The sequence below is a fragment of a genome, unplaced genomic scaffold (genome assembly GCF_019419815.1).
Source record: "Pyrus x bretschneideri cultivar Hongxiangsu unplaced genomic scaffold, Pyrus_bretschneideri_v1 Contig23, whole genome shotgun sequence".
In the NCBI taxonomy this organism is placed as follows: Eukaryota; Viridiplantae; Streptophyta; class Magnoliopsida; order Rosales; family Rosaceae; genus Pyrus; species Pyrus x bretschneideri.
The window spans coordinates 1,615,346-1,627,711 of record NW_025999535.1 but is presented as its reverse complement, the minus strand read 5'-3'; the positions used below and the strand labels follow the sequence as shown (position 1 = coordinate 1,627,711).

At 36.5% G+C, this 12,366-nt stretch overlaps 1 protein-coding gene across 1 annotated transcript; it reads left to right on the top strand.

Moving 5' to 3' along the window:
- Positions 1–4,375: 4,375 nt before the first annotated feature.
- LOC125478031 lies at positions 4,376–8,384 on the top strand. Its single transcript, XM_048585732.1, has 5 exons — positions 4,376–4,534; positions 5,672–5,849; positions 6,474–6,879; positions 7,211–7,291; positions 7,524–8,384. Exons 1-5 carry the CDS (start codon positions 4,448–4,450, stop codon positions 8,023–8,025), a joined length of 1,254 nt encoding a protein of 417 aa, XP_048441689.1. The 5' UTR covers positions 4,376–4,447; the 3' UTR covers positions 8,026–8,384.
- The last annotated feature ends 3,982 nt before the right edge of the window (positions 8,385–12,366 follow it).

Genomic DNA, 12,366 nt, shown 5'->3' with positions numbered 1-12,366 from the left:
TAATTTCTTGAATGTGAAAACCAACAAATGAACGAGGAGCAAAACTTTATTTTTTTGTTCCGTTCATCAAAAGATATATTTTCATCAACTTATTTGTGTTTTTAGGGTTTTGTTCTATAATGGAGAGTGAGAGCAGCTATGAGGGCTCGAATAGTCATTTCATATTAGAGTTACAAGTTGTTTAATATTACATTTTTAAGTGAGGTGTATTAACATGTAGGATATTAATAAATAAATAAAAACTCCCTAAATTTAAATATATGCATTTAGCCAGTTCCTACAATTTGTTATTAATTTTTCATTTATTTGTTGAGGTGAAAAGTCAACAAAACACAGATTAAATAGCCGTTGGTTTCTTGCTCAAATGGTGTGGGATTAGGTTTGTCGTAACGCGCCACTCGGCGATGTGCGCGCATCGGACTTGCCACTCGGCGGACAGGCTGCTGAGGGAGGTTACTCTACCGAAAGGACCACGCTACATCCTGGTGAGGCCATGTCATTATGCCACGTGTTTAAGAATCTGGTAGAATAAGCTAGAAAAACAATAAAATGCACTAAAATGTGCCTTGAGTGTTGTCACATAGGGAAAACTTAATGCCGCGTATTAGACAAGATTTTTCGTAATTCAGTTAGGTAAAATATTTAATTTTATTAAATTCGATTTTGCTAAGGGAGCTTTCGTTGGCAAGTGTTTCATCACAATATGAACAATTATGAGAATTCAAAGCATTGACATTAATAATAATAATATTAGATCACATGCTCATAGTTAATAATGTGTCGATATTATATGTATGTATAATGTATGAATGAACCAACTGGTGGGGAAGAGATCCCCTTCAAATTTCTCCTACCAAAGTCACACAATCAATTCATCCGGACTCTTGAAATTTGATCTAACGGCTACAAACAGGAGATCCCTTTAAAAGTTATCATAATTTTAGCCGTTTGATCAAATTTCAAAGGCCCAGGATCCCCAACTAGTAAGATGGTCTGCCCCATTTTGACTTGAAAAAATGGTGGGCTGTGTTTGTGTGTTTTGAAGGTGAAAATACTATGCTACGAACAAATATTTGTCCTTGTGGTTTAATATTTAGTGGGTTGATGTTTGGTAGTCATATTTATTTCCTCCTACAAGTCAATTCTTCTTATTTTGTTGACCATATGATTATGTATGCATGCATGCAGATGCAGTATACAGTAATGCATTTACTATAACAAGATAATCGATTAATGCCTTTACTTTAAAGGAGGTTTCTTAGTTAAAATGGTTTTCAAATCGATATGATTCTTTTTTCTTTGGGTTTTGACAAGAAGAAATTGTAGGAATGGTCCATTAATTTTAACTTAATTAGAGTAATGGTGATTTAATTAAAAATCCACGATCATTGGTCTCTGAATTTTTCAAAACGTGCAGCTACGGTCATTTTTGTCAACTCCGTTAGAACTTTCGTCACTAATAAGTTACACGCCACACACGTGAGGCTGAATCAAAGGGCAAACGTGAAAAACGAAATGAGAAAAATTGTAGCAATGGTCCCTTAACTTTAACCCAATTTGAGAAATGATCCCTCAACTTTAACCTAATTGGAGCAATGATCCCTTAACCTTAACTTAATTGAAGCAATGGTCCTTCCAACATAATTAATTTTGAAGGAATTCTAACTGAGTTGTTGAAAATGACCATAGTTGCACGTTTTGATGAATTAAGGGACCAATGATCATGAATTTTTAGTTGAGAGATCATTGCTCCAATTGGGTTAAAGTTGAGGGATCACTACTACAAATTTCTCTTTTGACAATGAAAATTGATACAAGTGGTCATTGTGTTTGTTCATTGTAAATCATTTTGGTCAATTTATAAAAAAATTTGTCAATATCCTCGTTAAATTATCACGTAAACGATCATGTGACCCCCTTAAGGGTGTTTTTGTCAAACTAACCAGTCCACTTGATAAGGATGTTGAAATTTTTTTTACAAAATTACCAAAATGATTACGATGGACAAATTCAGAAACCAATTCTATATGTTTGAGTTAGTAGAGTCAAGTGAACACAATAGTCAGGGTCAAATATGTAGTAAATTTGAAGGGTGGCATTAATTCAGTAATCAAGATTCATATCTCTATTTGATGAATCTACCTGAATTTTATCATTACTTGATTGGACGGTAAAATAAACGGAGTGGTGGGGAATGCTACCATAAGTATAGACAACAAAGACAAGTCTAACACCACCACAAATACTAGAACATTGACTCACCTAATTTTATTTTATTTTTTCTTAAAAAAGGGATCAGTTGTTAATTTTGTTATGGTAGTCCATTATTTTGAAAGTCAGAAAGACTCACAAAGATATCAAGAATCAAATCTCAAACGATAAAATACGGACCTAAAATTCTTCTTCAACCACTGAACTACTTCATAGTTCTGGACTCACCTAATTTGATATAGAAGTTTAAACTTTGAATTGTGAAAAATTTCGAGTACACCAATTTATAGCATGCATTGTTGAGTTTAATGCATGCTAAAAATATCAAGAAAAAAAAATAAAAATATATCAATGTGTAGTTAACTGTAGTATAAGGACTCCTCAAATGAGAGAGATTTTTTAGTGTCTTCAGAGCACGGAACGGAGCATTGAAAAATTTCTTCCAACATTGAAATGGTCCCTCAACTTTAACTTAATTAGAGCAATGATCCTTTAACCTTAACTTAGTTGAAGCAATGATCCTTCCAACATGATTAATTTTGAAGGAATTCTGACTGAGTTGTTGAAAATGACCATAGTTGCACGTTTTGATGAGTTAAGGGACCAATGATCATGAATTTTTAGTTGAAAGATCATTGCTCCAATTGGGTTAAAGTTGAAGGACCACTACTACAATTTTCTCTTTTGACAATGAAAATTGATACAAGTGATCTTTGTGTTTGTTCATTGTAAATCATTTTGGTCAATTTATAAAAAAATCTATCAATCCGTCCACTTGACGAGAATGTTGAAATATTTTTTCACAAAATTACCAAAATGATTATGGTGGGCAAATTCAGAAATCAATTTTATATGTTTGAGTTGGTAGAGCCAAGTGACCACAATAGTCGAGGTCAAATAGGTAGTATATTTGAAGGTTGGCACCATTAATTCATTAATCAAGATTCATATCTCTACTTGATGAATCTACCTAAATTTTATCATTACTTGATTGGACGGTAAAATAAATGGAGTGGTGGGGAATGCTACCATAAGTATAGACAACTAAGACAAGTCTAACACCACCACAAATACTAGAACATTGACTCACCTAATTTTATTTTATTTTTTCTTAAAAAAGGGACCAATTGTTAGTTTCGTTATGGTAGTCCATCATTTTGAAAGTCAGAAAAACTTACAAAGGCATACCTCTGACCATCTTCGTGTGATTCACCAGTATCAAGAATCAAATCTCAAACGATAAAATACAGACCTAAAATTTATCTTCAACCACTGAACTACCTCATAGTTCTTGACTCACCTAATTTGATATAGAAGTTCAAACTTCAAATTGTGAAAATTTTCGAGTACACCAATTTATAACATGCATTGTTGAGTTTAATGCATGCTAAAAATATCAAGAAAAAAATAAAAAAAATATGAATGTGTTGTTAACTATAGTATAAGGACTCCTCAAATGAAAGAGATTTTTTAGTGTCTTTAGAGAGAGCATTGAAAATTTTCTTCCTTTGTGGGTCAATTGCGATGCAAAGATATATATATTTTTTTTTTTGTCAAATTCGATTCTGGTACGTGTGATCACACGCTACAACATTTCTCATCACTCATCAGCGGTAACTTAATCAAAGGATCAAAATATCCTAATCAACAAAAGGCCCACAAACTCAATGGTATGCAAAACGAACGGTCTAAGTTGACAAGAAATTTTTTTATTGTGATGGGAACATATGTGGTACAACACGATTTTTATATAAATGGTGGAAAATTTTATATTTTATAAGTTATTAACTTTTTAACACACATATCCCACCATTTATATAATAATACACGATATATTATCCAGTGTGCCAATCACTTTGAAAAATCTCAACCATAGTACGGTGCGTAAATTCATAGACAATGAAACCCAATAGTTCGGAGAGTCCAAGTTGGCAGAAACAGACAACATTTTTACGTCCGATGTGAGAAATCCAACCTGGATTCTCAATAGATCAGAAACCTCTCGATCAATCAAACAACTGGACGGCATAAATCCCACTTTGTTTTTTTGGTTTTTCGATTTAAATTATGTGGCTGCCACGCAAACAGAACAAAAAAGACCTACCGGTTTCTGAAAATCTTGGGTTTTTGAGGGTCGACAGATGGATCAGTTTGTGGTGGTGTGAGGAGGCCACGACCCCAAATTAGCAAAGAAATTTGGTTTTCTTGGTTTTCTGGAACTGGGTTTCTCTCGGCTATGGCGGATAAGGTTTGCCTGATGGCCTTCCATGGTTGCCCTCACGGCCTCGTTCTGAACCAGGAGCAACCCATGAGCTATATCAAGGTAAAAGCAGAAGGCTTTGAGTTTAGCATATGACTTTTTTTTCTTTTTTTTTTTTGTTCTTCCTGAAGAAAAGGTTTCATCTTTGGGTTTATATTGGAATAATATTCATTTGGGTTGCTTTTTCTTGATTGGTGTTGTGTGATTGTTTGTGTTCTTCTGGGATTCATGTTTGATTTATGATTTGGGTTTGTTCATGTATTAATCAGTTCAGTTTATCCGAAGGTTTTGGCTTTTGACTTGCAGATAGAAGTTTCCATTTTTGCTTTTGTTTTATAAGGAGATTCATTGGGTTTGTTTTTCTTGCTTGATATCATGTTGTTGTTTGGGGTTCTTTTGGGATTCATGTTTGATTTGTGATTTGGGTTTGTTTGGACTCGTTCGGTTGCTTGAGGCCATGTTTGGTGTCTAGTATTGGATTCGTTTGGACTGGATGGTTCATTAGTTTTAAGGTATGTTGATGGAAGAAATAGTGGCCAGCTTTCAAATTTTGTCTAAGTTCAAGGTGGAGGATGGATTAGTAATGAAGGAAATTTTGTCGGAAGAGATAAATTTTATGTTGACAAACAAAATTAGGAAGATTACCTTCATTTCTTACTTCAGCATACCTTGGATGTGGTGAGGTGTTCAATCCTGTCTTAGGTACCAAACGTGGCTTGGTTTATCTTGTACGTTTAGCTTTACTTTCAATTTTCTTGTTTCGTTCATAACGAATCCATCTAATCCCTACAAACAACAACCAAGCCTTATCCCACTAAGTGAGGTCGGTTGTATGAATCCTAGAACGACACTGTGTTTGGTTTCTCCTTTCCAATCCCTTCAATGCAAGTTTTTTTAGGAAGTTGACCTTCATTTCTTCAACATACTTTCGATGTAGTGAGTTATTCAATCCAATTGCAGGTACCAAATGTGGCTTGATTTTATCTTGTAGTTTAGTTTTAATTGGGGTTTCAATTTCTTGTTTCGTTTTATTTTTCAAAGGAATTGCATGTCTGTTGGTATTTTCCTTTTTCTTTTAAAGCTGTTGCTAGTAAGTTCATAAAGAATTTGCTGTAGTTGTTTGGTGGTTATCTGTCCTGGTCCCAGGCTCCCTGCCGGTAGTTAGTTTTTCTAAAAGAAACTAATCTTTGATTAACACAGGATTTCCAATCATTTATGCCAAGTTTTGGAGCAAAGGAGGAAATCACAAAGTTAGGATCTTTGAAATTGATGCCGCAGCAATGTGAGGAGCCATGGAAACTCAAAAGTGGAGTGCCGGAGGCCAACTGGTTTGTAAAGACTGTCTCAGAAATTGAAAGACCTGCTCTGAATGTGCAAGGTATGCACCTCGTGAGCTTTTTGTTGTATGCAGCTATTGCTTGAAAATATGAGTTTAGTAATAAGCAACTTATTTTGATTCCATTTCTGTATGTTTCGGTGAAGTTGAACTTTGGCTATCGTGTTCTATTGCGTTTATAGCATGTAAAATTAAGAAATTTTGTATTTTTGCTATCTGATTTATTCTTGTTCACGTGTGGTGTGACTTTCTATAAATGATGGACTCCTGCATACTAAACAAATGCAAAATAGTTGAATAACTGTAGTGGCAATAAAGACATCGTATACTCACCATGTTGGGTTAGACTATTGGGCCTCGAGTGGCGTGAGCATAATTTTGTTTGTTGCAAAGTTATCGCCCTCAATACATGTTTGTGCGTACGTGCATGCATGATAGACCACATGCACTTGTTAAAAGAATGGCTCAATTGGGTATAAGATTGCCCATGAAAATAAAGGAGAATTATAATGGCGTGTGTTTTTATCAATTCATGCATAGTTACTGGGATGCAATGAAGGCTGAGGGGAGTGACCGAAATGCTGCTATATCCTTGTTGAATTTGTAATACTGAAATATTCTTTCATTGCAGTATGTTGAATTATCACTTTTTCATGCTGATTGCAGATGTTCGTCCAGACTCAGTGCTGTTCAGCTGTGGAATTGCCGAACACTTCATAAGACGTGAAAAAATGTTGCAGTTCCTCAGATCAGGAGAAAGTGAAGTGGAGAGAGGCGGAATAGATATAACCTTACTATATGACTTGATGGGGTTACATGAAATGGGCCAACAACCATCAATGCCTTCTCTTATCTACCCGAGTAGTGAGTTGAATACCCAGAAGCCCCTCTTGGACTTTGTAGGCAGCCTTCACTGGAGTTCAAAAGTTACAGTTCAGCCCGATGGTCGAGTCTTATTCACAGGTACCGAGGCTGAGATGAAGCATCTCCTTTCAGTTGTTGCTGAATTTTACTCCTTGAGAAACACAGTTGTTTGGAAAAAGCAGTCTGTATTGGTTCCGCACTTTAAGAGGTACGCATGGACTTGAACCTGTTTTCACTCAAATATGTCACTGCCTGTTTTACAGGATCAAATACGTATTTACTCCTCCAAATGAATATTTTCTAAAAATGAAGGTGTTTGGTTATACATGCATGGGTTTTCCTTACCAGTACGGCATAGGTAGATCTTATGGGTCGAGTTTAAAATGAAGATCTCCTCAATAATGCTTGCTTAGAAAATTACTCGTCGGTGTGATGAATAGTCTACTTTCCAACTATAATATAAATGTTCTCGATTTTTTCTGTTCCTATTCATTCTTTTCTCCTATAACATACAACCTGACAATAATTTTATGGACCAGTGTGGGGTGCCGGGAAGCAGGAGTTGTTATTGATGGAACTTCGTTCAATATGCAAGCTACTACCCTTGCTCCTTTAAAGAGGTATTATTTTTCATATTCTGGCTCATGCTTTGATACTGTTTTCGCTTTCTTTCTCCTTTTTAATGACATCAACTTATTTCTTTCAATATCTTCGTATCTACCTGCTTTAAGTGATATCAGTTTCAATACTGAACGAGATATTAACAGTTTCCGCACTTGTACGCCTATTATTCCAGCGAATATTTGATCAGGGCATGATTCTTATTGAATTTACGTCTGTTTTACTTAACAGTCCTGAAAAAGTTAAGACAAAGGCGAAGCCAAAGCAGAAGAGTGGTAAAAAAGCGGGCAAAGATAGAGATCTCTACAAGAGGAACTATTTCCACGCCTGTGAGAGCCTTCTATCTATAATGATGAGCAGAAAACAGAATGGGAAAGTGGCAATCCTCTCACTTAAACGATCTGGCCCCGAGCTTCCGGATCTCCTGACCCAGTTTTCTGCCGCTATTGCTGGAACTGGGTTGGCTGTCCTCTTCTCTGTCCTCTGTAAAGTAGCTTCTGGGAGGGTACCCTTTTGTGCGTCCAAACTCTTGAATACTGGAGTTGCATTTGCATTAGTTTGGCTCTCTTGTGGGGTGAACAAACTGAGGGATACAATCGTGCAAATCAGCAAGAATTCAAAGAAGCGGGCTTTAAAAGACGAGGAAATCATGGAAAGGGTAGATAGAAGCGTGAAGGAGATTTACTTGAGAGCGGGAACATTGATGGCAGTGGCGGTGTTGAGGCTTGCTTGAGCATGAAATGAGAAGAGGAAAGAGAAAACGTAAAGATGGTTTGAAGAACATTGGACCGGATGGTGAGTATAAATGTACACATGGTGTCCGATTTGGGTGATCGTCAGACAGATGAAGCTTGATGGGCATGAGGTGAAGGATCCTTCTTCGAAAGACATTGAATTCTGATTCCGAAGCACTCCACTCCACAGCTGACGGGAACCGGAGCTCCCCGGAGCTCTGGCTAATGACCAGTCAGCCGGTAGTAGTACTTTTGTAGCAATAGTTAATGTAGAATGTAAATTCATAGGAGCGTAACATTGTGGTCTGTAACACAATACAATTTTGTGCATCCAATGTAGGTTCAACTTTCTATTCTATTCACTCATGTTATCCAGGTGGTCCGGGAGGGACCATCACAGCTCCTCTCTTCTCGAGAATCCATACAGCCCTTATTAGTATATGGACAACTATCTCTCGAGCACAGGTTTAGGTTCGGCTTCAATGGGAAAATAAAACGGAGGATCTAACAATGTATATTCATAGACCAAGAACTACGACATCACTCTTTTCATTCTTGGGTGATAAGAGGGATCGTACCATTCAAGCCTCTTTTTTTCATGCTTTTCCCAGAAGTCTGGAGAAAGCTGTAATCCCACTTGTTCAATTGTTGCTGAGCAATTATTGGATTAAACGGACCTCCCCATAAGGTAATTTTAATGTGGCCGATTTTTCCTCTTTTGCAATCAGTTTTGCAACAGCACCTGCTGCTTTAGCTAATTGTCCACACTTTCCAAGTATGATTTATATGTTATATATGGTCGTGCCTCAACATATCGGTTGAAGTAGATTCTTCTTTTTGATCAATCAAAACCCCTTCCCAAACTGTACAAGCTTCTTCTAAAGCATACGACTTTCTTGATATAGATGATGATATATATACAGATGGATCTTATATATTATCTTATAATTCTTATATATAGCATATAATGAAGTACCACAAGAGTGGATATATAGGAATCAAAATATGCCAAATAACTCATATTATGCTCTTCTACATCCTAGGTCATCCCGTTCCTTCATTTGGCTTATGTTCTTCACGTAGCATTCAGACTATTCATCTGTTTTTTCCAAGGTTCTAAAAAATGCTAGGCGCTAATCGGGCGGCGGGCTGACTCCTAGCGCCTAGACGGCTAGGCGGAGTCTAGGCGGGTGCCTAGGCGGATTTGTATTTTTTAAATAAATCTATAATATAATATATAAATACGTCCATTTTTACACACACAAAAATCATACTTGTTGAAAAAAATAAAATACAAAACATACAAAATAAATATTTGTTATAAAATATAAGTATTGTATAAAATTTTAGAGTTTTTTTAAGACCATAATTATTATTGGTTCTTATTTTGTTTAATTGTTTAAAATTGGGCCTGCTACAAATCTTGAAACAAAGTCCATAAACTTTTAATTAATAAAAAACCTACTAACCCTAGAGAACATAGCCGCACCCACCTCCACCTTTCTCTCTATCTCATCTGCATAGATTTTCAATTTCTCTCTCTCTGCAGCGCTATCTTTCTCCCCCCGTCCCTCTTCGCAGCAAATCGTCTTTCTCTCCTTCCCTCATTCCCTTTCTCTCTTTCACTCCCTTTTCGTCGAATTTTGTAGGAGATCTGAGGTCTGGGTGCAACTGAAGGTGGAAGGCAATGAGAAAACGGCGACTGCAAGCTCGAAAGAAGGCAACACAGTGACAAGACCGCCTAGCACCACCGCCTAGGCGGGCGCCTAACACATCCCTGCTTTTCTCCGCCGATTGGCACCTAATCGAAGCGGCACCTCCCCGCCCGGCCGCCTAGGCGATTTTTAGAACATTGGTTTTTTCAAATGGATATTTAGGGATCTCTTGTTCATAGATCTTGAAACCAGATCAATATCCATTTCTCAATATATCTATCTATCGATAGAAAGATATAGATCTCTTCTATCTGGCCATATCTAAATATGGAAGAACCAACACTTAAAGGGCGTACCGACGGAAGGTTCTCACCCTGTCCCCGACATTGTTCTCCGACGATGCCCCCTGGGCGAAAGGGGCCACCATTATCTTTCTTTCTTCAATCGTTCCGATCAGGACAAGTGGGTTGGTTCGTTTCGTCCTTCTATCTACGCAATTCTCTGTCTTCGTTCGTGATCATGTTGGGCGAAAGGTAGTTGTAGAGGAGCGGCTGTGAAACGGTGATTCCCCCCTTTCCATTGAACCAAATGACTCTATGAAATTATGCCGATACTTCCACATATTACGGGTAACGTAGGAAACTTCTATCTTTCCACGAAGAGAATCCTTAGAATTACCACTGCTTAGCTTTCAATTCGCCTTTGACCATCAAATGAAATGTGAATAACTCGTCCTCCTCTTTTGAAACAAGAGGCGTTTTTGGTTCAGTAAGTGCTTGAAACAATTTTGCCTTCCCCATACTAAGGAAATCTTTAAAATGTGCTTGTAAGTGGATTTATGGTTTATTGAGCAACAAGTGTATGTTTAGAAAAATATTTAAGCCTAAAAGAAAAAAAATAAGTTAAAATCACCTGTAGGTGAGGCTTAAACAACAAATAGCAAAATTTTCATTGGTTAAATAGTCTTTCACCCTCTTTTGATTGATAAAGACAGTTCTATTAATATGTAGTTTAGATTTTGGTAAAAGAAAAATTAACAAAAAAAAGGTTCAAATACCTTTAAATTTAGGTTTTAAATTGTTGATTACAAGTGTTTAAATACGAATTATAATAGATTTTGCACGAAAAAATATATTTAGAAGAGTATGAGTATGATAGTTTGTTGTAGTGGTAAGAGAAATAAAAGAAAAATTAACATAAATGATTCAAATTCTTGGGGTGTTGAATCATTTATGTTATTTTTCTTTTATTTCTCTTACCACTACAACAAACTATCATATTCATGTTCTTCAAAACATATTTTATCCGTGTGTGGAGCTCAACTTGTCTTATGAGCATTCGGGCGTTCACCTTGTTCTGGGTGCGCAGAGCCCACCTCGTGTTGTGTTCATCTCATTCTGCATGTAAGGTGTCCGCATCATTTTGCGTGCCAGAAGCTCGCCCATTTTACGTCGATTGAGCCCATGTCGTTTTGGCGTGCACAGAACTAGCCTCGTTTTTTGTGCGCAGGGCTAGCCTCAGTTTGTGTGAAGTATCCCCCTCGTTTTCCGTGCATGAGCTCGCCTCGTTTTGCGTACCAGAGACCGCCCCGTTTTCTATGAGCGAAGCCCACCTTGTATTGCGTGTCATGTTTCGCCTCATTCTGCCTGAGTTGAGTCTACTTCAGTTTGCGTGCGTCGAGCCCGCCTAACACCCATGTTTTTTTACAAAAATGTAAATTTTTTATTTTCGAAAAATAATTTTTCTGAGCATTAAGTTAGACTTGGTAAGGAATTTGAAAGCAGTTTTACAGTATATTGAGCAACAAATGTATGTTTAGTAAAATATTTGAGCTGAAAACTAAAAAAATAAGTGAAAATCATAGTAGTGAGTCCCAGAACACTATCAAAGGGGGTTCGACACTCAAGAATCTCAACGGAAAGTCTCACCTTAATTTTCAAAACTTCACAGTGAGGCGAAGGTGAAAATAAATAGATTGAATGGTGATTTATATAAGAATTTGCAAAACCGACTGAAAACTGTGAGTGTTAATCCACATTTTTTTTTCTGAAAAATGCAAATTTTTTATTTTTTTTCTAAATATTTTTCTTGAGCATTAAGGAAATCTTTATAATGTATCTGAAAGCGGATTTACGGTTTATTGAGCAACAAGTATATATTTATTAGATATTTAAGCCAAAAAAGTAATTTAGATTTAGATAAAAGAAAACTTAACCAAAAAAAAAAAAAGAGTTCAAATATCTTTAAATTTAGGTTTTAAATCGTTGATTACAAATGTTTAAACACAAATTATAATAGATTTTGCACGGGAAAATATATTTGGAAGAGCATGAATATGATAGTTTGTTGTAGTGGTAAAAGAAATTAAAGAAAAATTGGCAAAAATGATTCAAATTCTTGGGAGTGGCACAAAGTCCTGCGTGACTTTGTGCCAGCCAGAAATTCAGTCACATGTGACTTTCTGTCACCCTAAGAATTTGAATCATTTTTGTTGGTTTTTCTTTTATTTCTCTTACCACTACAACAAACTATCATATTCATGCTCTTCAAAATATATTTTATTCGTGCGTGGAGCTCGACTCATTTTCTGACCATCTGGGAGTTCGCCTCATTATGCATGAGCGGAGCCTGCCTCGTCTTGTGTGCTTGGGTTCACCTCATTCTGCATGTGAGGTGTTTGCATCA

Coding starts and splice junctions, on each gene's coding strand:
- LOC125478031 (XM_048585732.1), top strand. CDS start 4,448: ATGGCGGATAAGGTTTGCCTGATGGCCTTCCATGGTTGCCCTCACGGC. Junction 4,535..5,671: donor AACCCATGAGCTATATCAAG/GTAAAAGCAGAA, acceptor TGATTAACACAG/GATTTCCAATCATTTATGCC. Junction 7,292..7,523: donor ACCCTTGCTCCTTTAAAGAG/GTATTATTTTTC, acceptor TTTACTTAACAG/TCCTGAAAAAGTTAAGACAA.